Source organism: Vipera berus (assembly GCF_964194415.1).
Source record: "Vipera berus genome assembly, chromosome: 5".
In the NCBI taxonomy this organism is placed as follows: domain Eukaryota; kingdom Metazoa; phylum Chordata; class Lepidosauria; order Squamata; family Viperidae; genus Vipera; species Vipera berus.
Window position 1 is genome coordinate 38,808,789 of NC_138207.1, and position 15,497 is coordinate 38,824,285.

Below are 15,497 nucleotides of genomic sequence, written 5' to 3' on the forward strand. Positions count from 1 at the left end.
AACTGTGAGTTCAACAGAGTTATCACCCAACCAAGGGAAAAGTCATCTCTTACCTGCTTTTTGGAAGATTAAGAGGATGGAGGCCTACTGGATCACAAGGGGAAAAGTATTCCACAGGGCAGAGACCAAAACTAGTTACAAACATATAAACATTCCACATCATGGAAATCTTTAGTAGTGTAAAAGGCAAAGATTTATATGATCTGAAAAAGATAGAATATTGATTTTCAAAGTATCCAGGTATTACTTACAAAAATGAATTCTCAATAAACAACTTTTCCTATTCTCAAAACTAAAGAAAGGTTTTTGAGCCTTCCATGATCTTGTATACATCTTTTATTTTTTTTGCATTTCACGTTTCTAGACCGCCCATCTTCCTCAACTATTTCTAGTTACTTCATTGCGTTTCATTCATCTTTATATGAGTTGCAATAATCTACACGTGCCATTCAGATCTATGTATCTTATTATGCATTGGCATTATTCCACCCACTTTGTCCCTGCCCAGACTGCTGAGCAGCTCTACACAGGAACTGCACTCTGTCCAGCTGGCCAGCAAGAAATCCACCTATCAGTGTGACAGACCAAAGGCAGAATGAAAGGCATTTGCTGGTAAGGAGAAACATGAGGGGGAGTATAATTTCCTTTACCAAAACTTTTGATGAAGGATAAAGCTGTTTTGTAACCGTACATAAAATTCAAGGTGACCTTTGGCCGAATTTCAGACTGTGGGTCTTTAGGTTGAAAAGAAGATTTTGAGAAGATGAATTGTGTGCTTAGCAGATGAAGGTGGATAGCATGGTCTTCATTCCTGTTTGCCTATCACTTAGTGTTATAACTTTCTCCAGAGAATTAACAGAATAACAGAGACTTGGAAGGGACCTGACATCCCCTCTTCCACAATAATTTCTATGCAAGGCTGATGGGGATAATCCATTAGGGTCTTAAGGAAAGGGGGAACGTTTTCTTGCCTGTAATTTGAGCTGTGTTTCAGAGCATTGTCTCTTGGACTTCTCAATTCTTTCATTAATGATTTCTGTTTCCTTTGTTTTTCCTTGTAGTTTTGGTCTTCTAACCTAGCTTTCTCTTGTAGAATTACTTGCTCAAGTGCAAAAGAAATGATCTAAAGCATTTAAAGCATTTAAAGCATTGCTGATTGATTAATATGTATGCACACCCACTGTTTACCAATTAACTTATAACAGATACTCTGTGTAGTTCATAAGACAGAAACAAAGACAATGTTTAAGTACTAAATTACAATAAGAAAATCAATTAAATGCTGCAGGTAAAAACACAATATAAAGCTCACAATGTTTTTGAAAGGAATAAAAATTTATAAAGCTGAAGTAGTATTCCAATTCTATATAGATTAAAAAGCCAAGAGATTTTTTTTAAGTCTTTGCTGAGTGTTGGGAGGGAGAGACATGGGGGAGGCCAGATGGTAGACCTTTCCGAGAAGAGACTCATATCCAAACAATTGGGTGGGGTGGAAGCATTGTGAAAGGGCTGTTTGATATATGACTACCTAGCCATAATTGTGCCCAGAAGGGGAACTTGGAAAAACTTTTGGATACTTTCAAAGACAGAAGAAAGCATATAGGAAGAAATCTTTTTTTAAAAAAAGTCTCAAAGCATAAAAGTGCCTGTGGTCCAAGACTGGTCCAGTTGGCTACCATACATATGATAGGAATACTCCCTCCCTGAAGTCAATGTCGCTGCCCTCCATGGTCATTTTATTCTGAGCTGTTGAGCCAGTGGAATGTAGAAGAGCTGAGCTTCATTGGAGGTTCTTAAAAAAAAGATTACACAGACATTTTTCTGAAATGGTATAGGGTCTCCTGTTTGAGCAGCAGGCTGGACTAGAAGATGTTCAAGGTCCCATCCCTCTGTTATTCTGTTAATAAATGGAATAAGGAATAAGTTCTTTTTTTCTTGGTTTACTGGTGGATGTATCAGTCAGGAAGGCATCATGTATGAGGGAGGGTTATAGAGGGGAAATTACACAAAAGGTCAAAGTATATGTCTTCAAATAATGATGGAAAACAAAATGCAGGAATGGGTGAGAGGACTAAAGAAGCAAGAGAGGTCATCACCATGGGAAAATGGCCAAAAGGCTTTCTTAAGCCTGTTTCTTTTCCAAAGAGTTTTTGTTTTTACTAAGCAAAACCTTTTTTAAAAATCACACAGGTACTTTGGTTTTATTCTACATTAGTAATATGCTACTTTCTTTCTTGTAGTCAATGCAAATGTATTCACTTGTAGTCTTTCTTGTAGTCAATACAAATGTATTTTTAAAGTGATAAAATCATCATGGATTACAGGATTGGTATTAGAAGTCAGCCTTATGAATGAATAACAAATATCATTTTGAGAAAATGTCTAACTCTATACAAAACTTTTATTGTTCTCACTCAAAAATAGGTTTCAGAAGAAGATAGAATGATTCCATTATAATCTTTTTGTGATTTCCATTTAATATTTTTTTCTAATCTAAAAATCCTTCTTATGAAGGTGAAGATTTCAATGCTTGTTGATTGGTAGCAGCAGGTGTTGAGAAGCAACTTAATTCTGAAACTTTTATAAAACATTTTCTTAAAATATATTGTACAATTTGCAGGACTAATTAGCAATACCCACATGACTATCCGTAAAATCTCTAACATCACTGAAGAATGATCTTAAACACATTGATCTATGAATCTGTTCTAGATGACTGATACTTTTAGGTTCTAAGGTAGATGAAAGAAAACAGAAATCAAGTAACTCTAGGCTGTTCTTTTTGACATTTTGGAATTTTTACCCTACTGTGGGTCTAATAAATTTCTAAGTCAATAATATTAAATTAAAGACCACATTTCTGAATACAGCAGCAAGAGTATTCCTGGCTGGAAGCAGTCATGTTTAGCCTATTTTAACAGGTAAATTTGAATTCTACAATTGTCAAATAATTCAGGCATGTAGTGCCTATCACAACCCCATTTTTTGTAAAAATAAAAGGAACAGTTATTTCTAGCAATAGCTTTAGTAGATTCATGCTACCATTAAGCTATTGTACATCGAGAGAGAGAAAAGTACCTCTAAAAAGATTATTACACTATATATCCCCTTTATCCTAATGTCAAGGTTCTAATAGAGCTAAATAAATCAGAACTCCGAGGCTAGAAACTTCTTCAAAGAACATGTTTATTAGATACAAAGTATTGGCACAGTCAAATGTGAAACCAAGTCTAAAATTCCCTCCAAAGAGTTACACTATTACAAAGTCAAACTTCCCACCCCAGTGCTATGCAATCAACTACGTTTCCCAACCCCCTAGCATAACCGACAGAATGACCTTGGTTGCCATAGGACACAGAATGGTTTAGACTAGCAAAAATCCTTCATACCCCCTCCCATTCATGTGGCAACCTAGAATGAGGAAGATGGCTGCAGCCGGGTTCGTTGCAGAGTTGACACCTTTATTATTTGAGTAAATAGGATTTTAGAATACTGACTGCAGTTATATCCTAGTTCTCTGTACATTCACAGATAACTTCTTACTTCTGGTTAAAGCCTTCTTAAGGATACCTAGGTCAAGGAAGGCTTGAGATTTTCTTTTGGAGTTCTCTTTAGTTAATAGCTGGAATATAATAAAATGAGAATAACCACAAAATACACAAAAAAAAGGTTCCAAACAGAAAGCCTACTTGGTGGGTGAAAAAAAAGGCAATGGTAAAGAACTGTGTGTGTGTGTGCATGTGTGTGTGTGTGTGTGTGTGTACTGAGTGTTTGAATTCTTTTAAATGAAGTTTAACTTTACAGAAGATTTTCTTCCCTGGCGATAATAGATAACAATATTTCTTCCTTTTCCTGTGTGAATTGAAGGCCCACCATTTTTTAAAATAAACAGCAGTTGTTTTAATGAAGACTAAAGTTATCTGACTGTAGACAATAACAGATATACTTTTACTGTTGAACTAATTTTTATTAAGTTATAATATATGTATATTGAAGGCTATCTAGAGTTGTATTTGTAAGCAGCACAATGTTTAGTAACAAAGTCTAGCAGTGTTTTCCAAAGCCTTAATTTTAAGCTTTATAACTGAATAACTACAACTTTCCACTCAGCCCCAGAATGCCTACGTTGGTTTTAAATCATATTTTTAATGTTACTGTCTCTTTTGATTCATAATCTATATCTAGCTGGCATGCTGTGGCCCGGTACTGGTCCATGGACCGGGGGGTTGGGGACCTCTATTTTAGACAGTCAAGGGCTACAGTAGACAATACAGTAGATTGTCTGTATTGTACTGGTGTGGAATGTGATTCAACTCTCTGAACTTTTTTGTTCTGGTAGTTATAGGATTATTTCCAATGCATTCCCATTTATTTTCCCCCTAAAATTTGCAGGAAACCACACCAGCATAACTCTATAGTTTACGACCAGGTTTTGGTGCTACACTTCTTGGGAAGCTTGGATTTCATCTATATTTTTTCACCAAATGGCTTTTTTGGTTTATATTGGGTTAGGAGGTGAATACGTTAAATTCAGGAGTTGGCAAAAACAGTTTGTAGTGTATAAATATCCTAAGAGCTATGGCAGATAATTAGAAGATTGTATCGGGTTCTCTTCTAGGAATTTTCAGCGTTTTTTGCATCTCATTCTTTGGCTGGCAGGTCTTACCCTGATAGGATTCTTTCAATACAATACCAGAAAGGATATCAAGTAAGTGCATTTTTTAAAAAACAAATACACTAGAAATGACATCCCCTTTAAAGAATACTGATACTGAGCTACTGAATTGCAATTATAAGAAAGTTTTAGGTTGAATTGATCCACCAAGTGTTCCTCTCTCTCTTTTCACACTAGATTGCAGGTATAGTATATGTGTGTGTGTGTGTGATTAAAAAAACCCCTAGTATTACAATTATTGATAATTAAAAACAACCATATCTTGGTTATATTGGTACGCTACATATACCCTCTAGGGGTGAGATGTGGGTAACAATATGATACTTGCAAGAGTAATTTGCATAGAAATTGTGAGTGTATTTGGATAACTGTGCTGTGTGCCAAGCACCAGAGAAATCAGGAGATTCAGGAAGTTTAAATGAGTATAAAGATTTATTGCAAGCTTAAGCTCTCTACAATATTAACGGTCAAGGGAAATGTGCAGGAGTTAAGAAGTCATTCAAGGAGGGCTGGACTTACCGGTAGATCTCTTGCAGGCATGCAGGGACTCATGACTTACGACTTATGATACATTTGACCCCTCCCTTAGGCTCAGCCTGGTCATTTCCTATACTGTGCTTGCAGCATACAGGCCAAAATGTGCCCAAACTGTTAGCATGGAAATTTGCATAAGGCATTAAGTGTAACTAAGGGTATTAATCTGCCTCAGAACAATACCTTGTCTAACTTAATGAAGGCATAACGGGAAAGTCTTGATTAATTAAAGCCATGATAACTGCAGAGGCCCAATATGCATAGGTTTTATTATTCTACCCTTGTTAGCAGGGATTATTAAAAATTTATATTGTAAAGGAGGGACATATTCAGGCATGCCTAGAATGCAGAGATTGGGCCCCTGATGGTTCCCAACTTTCTTCCCACAATCCTGCTGCACCTTGTCCACAATTCCTGGGAAGAGCCAATGCATGTTTATGTATTTATTACTTATTTATTTTTATACTGCCTTTGTTATTTTTACAAATAGCTTAAGGCAGCGAACATATCCAACATACTTTCCTTCTCCTATTGTTTCCACAACAATCCAATGAGGTGACTTAGGGTGTGAGAGAATGACTGGCTCAAAGTCACCCAGCTGACTTTCATGCTTTAAAGATACCATCAAAAATGTAAGGGGAATTCTCCCTCTCTCCATTCAATAGCCTGATTTTGTGGGGAAGCATATATTAAAAGCTAGTTCCCTTTCCAAAAATAAATATTGCAAGTTCACTAAGAAATGGAAAATCTTATTATATACAGCAAAGTCAGAGATGTAGAAGAAAGTTGAACAGAAAAAAATAAAAGGAGAAAGAATGAATCATTGTTTCTTGAAAAGGTGAGTCTCAATCAGCTGATCTCTCTAGCCTAGGATCTTAGACGAGCACTAGTCAGTTTTTATACATCTTAGTCTGCAAAAAACATAATATTGCAAATAGTTTAACTGACCCAATGTTCTATCTAAATTATTAGCTGCATCTCTGTTGCTGCTCAGTGCAGCTTTGCTGTTAACAGGCTTTCAGCCAAACTTCAAGAAGGGAGAAATGAAACACAGAGGCAAAATGGAGGCTGTCCCTCCCTGCTTGTAAAAACCCTCACGAGGAAGGAAATCTAATCTCTTTATTAGCTCCTTGGTGTTTTAGTTTCCCTTTCTTTAATTTTATCCACCCATTATCTGGACTGACAGAACAGCTACTTTATTTAATTCTTTCAATACATGAACATCTTAAAATGGATGTTTCTCACTTTCATTACACCTCTGAACAATCTGTTCATGCTTGGTACTAAAACCACACTTAGCTTTTTATTGTTAAAGTACGAAAAAGGCACTCTATCTTGATTATATAATTTATGGCCTATAAATGCCATAGACAATTCACAAACTAGACATTCCAGCTGTTGACAGTCTTTATCAGGATCGAGTCCAAGCCAGGAATAAACAAAATGGAGACTGCTTTAGAAAGAAAGTTGTAGTTTATTGAAGAGCAGAACCACAAGACACGAGGCTCTGGAGCAGCTGACCACATGTAGCTGCAAGTGGTGGGTTTTTATACCTTCTTGGGCTTTGGCGTTTGGAGTTCTTCCTATTTGAGGCTTTGTATTTCCTGTGTCATGTACTTTGACCTGAGCTTTTCAGTATGTCCTTTTTGGTATTGGTGGATTAATCCTATTATGTCCTAAAGGTCATGTCTTTTAGAGTTTGGGTGGGGTATGTAGACTTTAGGGGTCTTTGTCTTCCTAATCTCATCAGCTTGTAGCTTCCTGGCTCCATCCTTTCTGAAAGCATTATCACATCTGCATTTCTACAGGCCTGGTTTCTGCTTGGGGCAGAGAGAGGGGGTGATGGTTTCTGGGGTCTGGTTTTGTCTTAGATTTTTTCCTCTCATTATTCCTGAAATATATTCTGCCTTTTTAATATTCCCCAAAATATTTCATTCTTGGGGGTGGGGGTGGGGCTGACTTCCAACACAACTTTCAAACATATGTAGACACATTACATATTGAAATGTGTCAGAAAAATAAAAACAGATCAGAACGAAACATAGAAGCCAAAGGAAAGCAGGGAGGACCACAGCAGTCATAAGGAATGAATTACCAAGTAAGAAGAGTAGCTTCAAAATATCTTTCCTTCATTATATTTATTTATCTGTATTTATAGGCAGAAGCATCCTTCCAAAATCTGTCAACCCATCACAAATGTCATGTTTCTCAAGACCCACAAAACAGCCAGTAGTACAATCCTCAACATCCTCTACCGCTTCTCAGAGAAACATAACCTGACCGTGGCCTTACCCAGTGGGGATGAGCCCCATCTTGGCTATCCTAGTCCCTTCAACGCATTATATGTTGAGGAATTCAAAACACTGGGAAATAAATTCAACATCATGGGCAACCATCTAAGGTTTAATTGGCAACAGGTAAGACTATAGAAGTTATTTTGTAAAGTTTCCCATTTTTATTCCAGCCTTTGTCTGTTGGAATTAATGCATTCTGCAGGAGTCATTGTGGCTGTTAATCTGTGTTGATGCTTAATTTGGAATTTGCAGAATAGATACCAAAGATTGAGGAGATTCCAGAACAATAACAAATCTTGAAAAAGGTTTATTTATTTTTATTTTTTTTATTAAAAAGTTTTACAATACATTTTATTTTTAACAAACAAAACACAACCCCTCCCCACCCCCTTCCCACTCCCCAACCCTCCCCAACCCCTCCCTCCCTTCCCCCTCCCCCCTCCCCGACTTCCCAGAGCTAAGTACAGGGTATAAGAATACGAACAATCATAATCTACCTTATGCAAACAATCATGAACTATTAAAACTATTGCACTTTAACTCTTATGAATTAACTCCAAGCAGTATAAATATCACATCAATAATTATTCAAATGCTGGATAATACTTTTTAGTCCCATATTTACTCCACAGTATTTCTCTGTTGCAAATAGTCTTTCAAGTACACTAAAATCTTTGCCATATCCTCCAAGTTGGGAACTTTTATAGTCCATTCTTCTATAATCGGCAGTTCTTCCTTCTTCCAATATTGCCCTACTAAAAGTCTTGCTGCCGTAATTAAATTCAGCATCCGCTTGATATCCATAACAGTAGTGTCAATAAAAATACCCAATAAGAACAATTACAGACAAAACAAATTTACATCAATCATTAAAAAACCAATTTTCTAATCTTCTTTCCACCTGGCCTGTAATTTTCCATACTAAAACCAAATTTATGCAATCTTTCCTTCTCTTAAGATATTATACAGCTTCAAGTACCATACATTCCTTTCCAAACTTAAAATTTCCTTATATGTAGTCACATCATTTTTATATTTTCTATTACGTGTTTGATTATTGCCCATATAAGTAGCTTACAAGTTAACTTGCATCTATACTTTTTCCCAAACTCGCAACAGAGCATGTCTTAAAATATATACCTTAAACACATTATCCACCTTCTTATCACACAATAAATATACATACCAACCAAATAACAAATCATGACCTTCAAAATTTCAGTAAGCACTACTACAATTCTTCCCAATTAAGTTTTCATAATTATTTTAAAATTAAAACAACATAAAATATTACAAAACATAATTATTTTATATAACTCTACATTTGAGGGTGAAAAATATATCCCCAAATATTTAACCCTTTTAACAATTTCAATTCCCGTTTACTCTTCTAAAACCACCTTTTATGATACTATCATATTCTTAAACAACATTTTAATTTTTGTATGTTAAGCTTAAATCCAAAAACTTTCCCTTATTGCATTATTATCTCCTTCAGTTCTACAACTAAATCTTCAGGCTCGTCTCATTCATCTAGAAGCAGCACGCCTCCTCCAATTTCTGGCCTCCTCCAGTGAAACTGAAATTTGATCCACTCCTGTAACTTTCTCATCTGTCTGCATTGTTCCTTCAGCACCTTGTAGATTCTCTCTGTGTCGTTGAGACTCTCCCTCACCTTTCTTCTTTGTAGATTCCAAAAGTGGTATGGGGGCTGCTTTTAAAACATTACTATAAAAATCACGTGCCTGAATCACCGTAGTAAGATGATGCCTCATACCTTCATAGGTCACCACCATACCCACTGGTATCTCCCATCTGAACTTGATATCACGTCGTCTTAATTCTTGTGCCAAAAAAGCAAATTCCTTCCTTCTACTTAAAATTCTTGGAGGGATCTCTTTTAAAATCAAGACTTCTTGCTCAGCAATTGCAAATTCAGTATTGTAGGACACTTGAATAACCTCATTTCTAATCGCTCTCTTTGTAAAATAAACCACCACATCTCTGGGTAATTTCCTTTGTCTTGCAATCCACGAATTAACACGGAAAATTTTATCTATATCTTCCATTATTTCATCTGCTGATCGCCCCAGCACCCCTTCCAGAGCCTCAGAAACTATTTTCTTCAAATTTTCTTTAGGATCCTCTTTTAAGCCTTTGATTCTCACGGCAAACTCCATCTGATGATACTGTACCAAGGTCAAATCACAATCAATTTTCTCCACCACATTTTCAGTTTCTGTCATTTTTACTTCTAGTCTAGTATTATTTTGGCTGAGATCTTCCACTCTTTCGTCCAAATGCTCAATACATATAGCCATGCCTTGAAATGCAGATAAGATGTCTGCCCTTATTTCTGTTAGTTTCTCTGTGATCTTTTCATCCATAACCTCAGCTAGTTTTTCTGTTAACTTCTCATCCAGCTTTTCATCCATTATCTCAGCTAATTGTTGCAATTGCTTTTCCATAACCTCTTGCATCACATTCTGCAAATCTTTAACTGTAAGGGCTGGTGCAGGTGCGGGTGCAGGGGGCAATAAAGCTTGCAACAAAGACTGCTGCACCGGAAAAGCCCCCGCACTTCTAAGAACTTTAAAAGATGTAGCCGCCATTTTCACCCACTATTGTCTGCTACGCACTTTCACTTTCAAACTCGGCAAAATCCATTGAGTTAAAGATCAAAATTCCACTTTCACCTGAATCTCCTGTATCGCTCTGCCTGCATCCTAGTTCTCCAAAGTTCTTTCTTGCTGGCAGGGATGGTTGCAGACGCCCTGTTCTGCTCCAAAAAGCCCGGAGCAGAAGCGCCTCGCAGTCTGGAGCATACCCAGGCTTCGGGGGGGCTCAATCCTTCAGCCGCCAAAACTTTAAGTTCTGGCGGCCCCGGAGAGCTCTACCCCTACCTGGGCGCTCACCCCATCCTCTTCCTTAATGATGGGGGGTGAGGTGTTACCCCCCGTTGATAGGGCTCGCAATCTGGGCGTCCTCCTGGATTCACGGCTCAATTTTGAAGACCATATAGGAGCCGTGACCAGCGGGGCTTTTGCACAGGTTCACCTGGTGCGCCAGTTGTGTCCCTATCTGGACCGAGATGCCCTACGCACAGTTACTCATGCGCTTGTGACCTCCCGCTTGGACTACTGTAACGCTCTCTACATGGGGCTGCCCTTGAAGACCACACGGAGGCTTCAACTGGTGCAGAATGCGGCCGCGCGAGTTGTAATGGGGGTCTCCCGATACTCCCATGTAACACCTCTACTCCGCGAGCTGCATTGGCTTCCGGTTGCCCTCCGGGTGAAATTCAAGGTGCTGGTTATTACCTATAAAGCCCTACATGGCCTGGGTCCGGGTTATTTGAGGGAACACCTGCTGCCGGCATCAAATGCCCTTCGCCCAGTGCGCTCCCACAGGGAGGGTCTGCTCAGGGTTCCGCCGGTGAGAGATTGCCGGCGGGTGACACCCAGGGATAGGGCCTTCTCAGTGGGAGCGCCTGCCCTCTGGAACCAGCTGCCGGTGGAGCTGAGAACTGCCCCCGACCTCCGATCATTCCGCCGGGGCCTGAAGACCTGGCTCTTTGAGCTCTCGGGCCCAGGCTGAGGAGAAATTTTTAATGGGGGTTTTAATTGTGTACAGGGTCAATTTAATATTTTTTAATTCGTTTTTAACTTTTGTATGTTGGATTTTTTAATTCCCTGTAAACCGCCCTGAGTCCTCAGGGAAAGGGCGGTATATAAATATAACTAAATAAATAAATAAATTCTCCCGAGGAGGGGGCTTCCAAGCCGCCAAAACAGCTGATCGGCGCTGTTTTCGGCAGCTCTACGGAGCTGCGGGGCTGACAGCCTAAGAATGGCTGCCTCTGGCGACGCCTTGCCATCCAGAAGTCCTGAAAAAGGTTTATTAAGTAATTGACTTTGAATATGCTTGCAGCATCAAAAGAATATAACCCCAAAGAACTGGGTGAGCCTAATCAGCAAAAGTTTCTGGAACTTTACTCATGAGGAAGCTAATAAAAGGGCAAACCTTATAATTCTTTTCCCCTGCTTACTCCCTCCTTTGGAATGCTCACCTGGCACTGGGATAATTAGCAAGAAGAGAATTAATGTTTGTATTTACATTCATTGGAGAGAAAGTTTGTTATATGAGTGTAAGTAGGCACATATTGGCACATTGAAAAGAATGCGCTAATGAGGATTATTTAAGCAATCTCTCCATGCTATGAAGGGGGAAGAAAAATAGGACAGACACAGGACAGATATGAAGCCCAGCCCATTTTTGTAACCCCCAATTTGCACAACCACATTTCACGAGCAAAATGTTAGTTTTCAGTGACATAAGTATTTAAAAAAACAATTTAAGATATAAAATTAGATGCATTAAGTCTCTGAGATGATGAATAATCCTATTCCCTGTTATTCTCTGAATAAACTTCTAAAAAATGCAAATTCATCCACAAAAATTGAGCTCCATGGACTGATGATATCCTCTTCTCCGCAAACTCCATATCCTCCAAAGCCAAAAAAAAAAGAAAAAGAAAAAGAAGAAGTAAGTTTAAAAAAATCCAAAGAACTGCTATTTCTCCTTATATATCTGAAGGAGTGCAATTTGGAAAAATTGACTCACTTTTCATTTTAAAATATCAGCTTTGTCCACCTGTCTCATCCTCTCGTTGAGCAGTATGTAGTGCCATTTCAAGTACTTTTCTACATAAAAGGGGAATAAAACAAGCTCATTCAGCATGTGTAATTGCACACAAACTACACTGTGTTTATTGTTAAGCACTATTTGTTTCTACACATATTGTTCTGCAAATAGATCAGATACATCACATGATTCTGCAATATGCAATAGCCAACACCTATGGTTCTAATAAGAGAGACCCCTCTTTACATTCCCCTCTTCCCTGCTTGGTTCAGGTCCGCTAAGAGTGAAACTTACTTTCTTCTTAATTTGTTTCCAGTTGTGTGGTTGGTGTGATATTTTAATGAGGGGTCTGTGGAAAGGACTCCCTTCCCAGAATAAAATATTCTACAGAATATTAAAACAGGCAGAATGGAATATTTGCCCTAAAGGAGAAGAGGGGAAAAATATCCTTAACGAAAACAGAAAGGGCTCCAAGACTTTCTGCTATACAGAAAACAGCCAGAAGCAGAAGCCTGAAGAGGCTAGAAATGGATATTTTGGTATCCATTCATAAAGCCAGGCCACTTTATTCATAAACAGGGGAAAAGAAGGAAGGAAGGAAGGAAGGAAGGAAGGAAGGAAGGAAGGAAGGAAGGAAGGAAGGAAGGAAGGAAGGAAGGAAGGAAGGAAGGAAGGAAGGAAGGAGTGGTGGGATTCAAATAAGTGAACAGCCGGTTCTCTGTGTGGATGCAGCACAATAGGCAAGGAGCTGAAACTGATAAAATTAGTTTAGGCAAACAAATTAGCTAGGATTTGTATTCTTTGCCTGTGGAGCCAATCATGACCCTTAAATGACCCCATAGGAACCTGGCAACATCCATTAAAATATTAAAGGAAACATTCTGGCACAGGAACTGGGGCAATCACAACCCCCCCCCCAAATTGTACAGATGCCCATCTACTCTCAACCCCAATTTGTCAGCCACCCAGAAACATGCTGCTGTCACTGTTGTTTCTGACTACCAAATAAACCGAGACCTTCTTTCCAAAACTGCAACCTGCCTCCAATTTATTTCTCCTGCATCTTTCTCCTGGCTTGGAATAAGAACTGGACTGTATTTAATTTCCAACAGGTCCTTGATGCTCTCTGAGCTTGGTTGTTTTCTTGCAGATGTTTCATTACTCAAATTAGGTAACATCATCAGTATTTTAATTATCTGCCCTTAATGATGAATATAAGTGAGCATTTTGCTGGTTCCTCATATTTACTGAATGCAAATGTGATAGATTGAATCTTTCTTCACCCGAACTATAAAAAAAGATATTGGAAACTTTGATTTTCTCCCCAATTACCTATTGTTTAAAGTAGCATTCAAACCTTAAGGTATGGTTAATCTAATTTATATTAAATTAGTTAAATAAAGGATAGATAGTCCGATTGGGACAATATAACCTGCTATAATTACTTAAAGAGAAGCATGGAAGCCCAAAGGGGGTTAAAACTTATTTATGCCATTAGAGTCTTTGTTTCCTTATGGTTTCTTGTAATGTCTCAGTAAATATGGCTAAATTAATGTATAATATTTCTCTACAGACATGCAAAAGCAAGTACCATTTCATATTGCACCAACTTTCCTGAAATCTTGCGAAGATTTGCAAATGATGGTCAATTGTATTTATTTCAGAATACAAAATTTTTACTGATCATTCAAAAATATTAATACTTATTTTAATCTCTCTCTCCCTCTTTCATTTAAAAGGTCAGAAGAATAATGCCAAATAATACCTTTTATTTTTCTATCCTGAGGCACCCAGCATTATTGCTTGAATCATCTTATGTCTACTACAAAACCTATGCACCAGCATTTAGAAAGTCCAAGAATGTTAATGAATTTCTATCATCTCCTTGGTCATACTACAATATGGCAGAACAAAATAATATGTATGCTAAGAACAACATGTGGTTTGATTTTGGGTATAACAACAATGCAGAATACGATGAGCATTACATCCAGTTTGTCCTGAAGGAAATAGAAGAGATTTTTCATTTGATACTGATTGCTGATTTTTTTGATGAGTCAATGATCCTTCTGAAGGATTTTTTGTGTTGGGATCTGGATGATGTGATTTATTTCAAGTTGAATGCCAGGAGCCAACATAGCGTTCAGACTCTGAATCCAGAGAATAAAGAGAAAGTGAAGGAGTGGTGTGCTTTAGATTGGGAACTTTATAAACATTTCAATAAATCATTTTGGATGAAGATTCAGGAAAGAATGGACCTCAAAACACTGTACAAGGAAGTTGATCTTCTGCAGAAGAGACAAAACGAACTGATGGAGACATGCCTCTTGGAAGAAACTGCAATTGAGCACTATCAGGTTAAAGATAAGAAAATGAAGCCTTTTCAATCAGGAAATGCTGCGATCATGGGTTACAATCTCAAACAAGATTTAGACAATAAGACCCTGAACATCTGTAAAAAGATGATCATACCAGAGCTCCAATATACAGCCCATCTATACAATTCACAGTTCCCATTTAAGAAGAAAACATTTGTTAGATGAGCTCCTTTAACAATACCATCTTTCTGTACTGTGGACCAATCTCTATGACATTCTAGACTTCGGTTTTTCTTCATCCAAAATACTCCAGATGCCTTTTCGGAGTAAAAAATGAGATGGAAACAAGAGTCACTGTTTGTGGACCCCCATCCTGAAGCTCTAATCTTATAAAAGTCTTAAGGGACAACAATTATAAAGTTAGAAAAAATATAGAATTATTCTGATCAAGGTCTAAATCCATTCACCATTTCAGTGTGGTGAAGGTATAAAGACAGATATCTGACCACACATGGACACAACCTTTTCCAAACAAACAGTGGACTGGATCATATCCACAGTTCTCAAATTGCCATAGTATCAGAATTAAAAGCTGCATCTCATTGAATTACAGAGGAGCAACATAACATTTTAGCAATTCTGTCCAAGCCCTTACTCAGTGTATATTAGAACATTTTTGATAAATTATTGTTTAATTTTTGCTTTTGCACATCTGTTGAAAAAGGTTCCCTCCTCCCCTGATACTTGATAGTACAGTGCTTAGATTCAGTTTAGGTTGCCTTACAGCTGAAAACCTGATGAAAGATTCTGCCTCCAAGTTGCTCAAAGGTTTAACAGGTTTCTTTTGTAGATTCAATAAGAAAACTTTTTCCAGGTCATTCTTTGGGTTTCTCATTTGCATTTCCCCTTTAATTTTTATCATTTTCAGTCAGTTTTCTTTAAATATTAGTAAAGCACCTTTTTCCAAATCATTCTTTTGGCCTGTCGCTTGTAGTTCCTTTTTGGGTACTTTTTCTTGTCAGACAAAATTTA

The 15,497-nt window shown here is 37.8% G+C and overlaps 1 protein-coding gene across 1 annotated transcript; it reads left to right on the forward strand.

The window, feature by feature from the left end:
* Window positions 1–595: 595 nt before the first annotated feature.
* GAL3ST2 (galactose-3-O-sulfotransferase 2) lies at window positions 596–14,690 on the forward strand (the record flags this gene model as incomplete). The annotated part of the gene is made up of 4 exons (XM_081330012.1): window positions 596–612; window positions 4,619–4,708; window positions 7,368–7,626; window positions 13,887–14,690. 4 exons carry the CDS (start codon window positions 596–598, stop codon window positions 14,688–14,690), a joined length of 1,170 nt encoding a protein of 389 aa, XP_081186138.1.
* Between the last annotated feature and the right edge of the window lie 807 nt (window positions 14,691–15,497).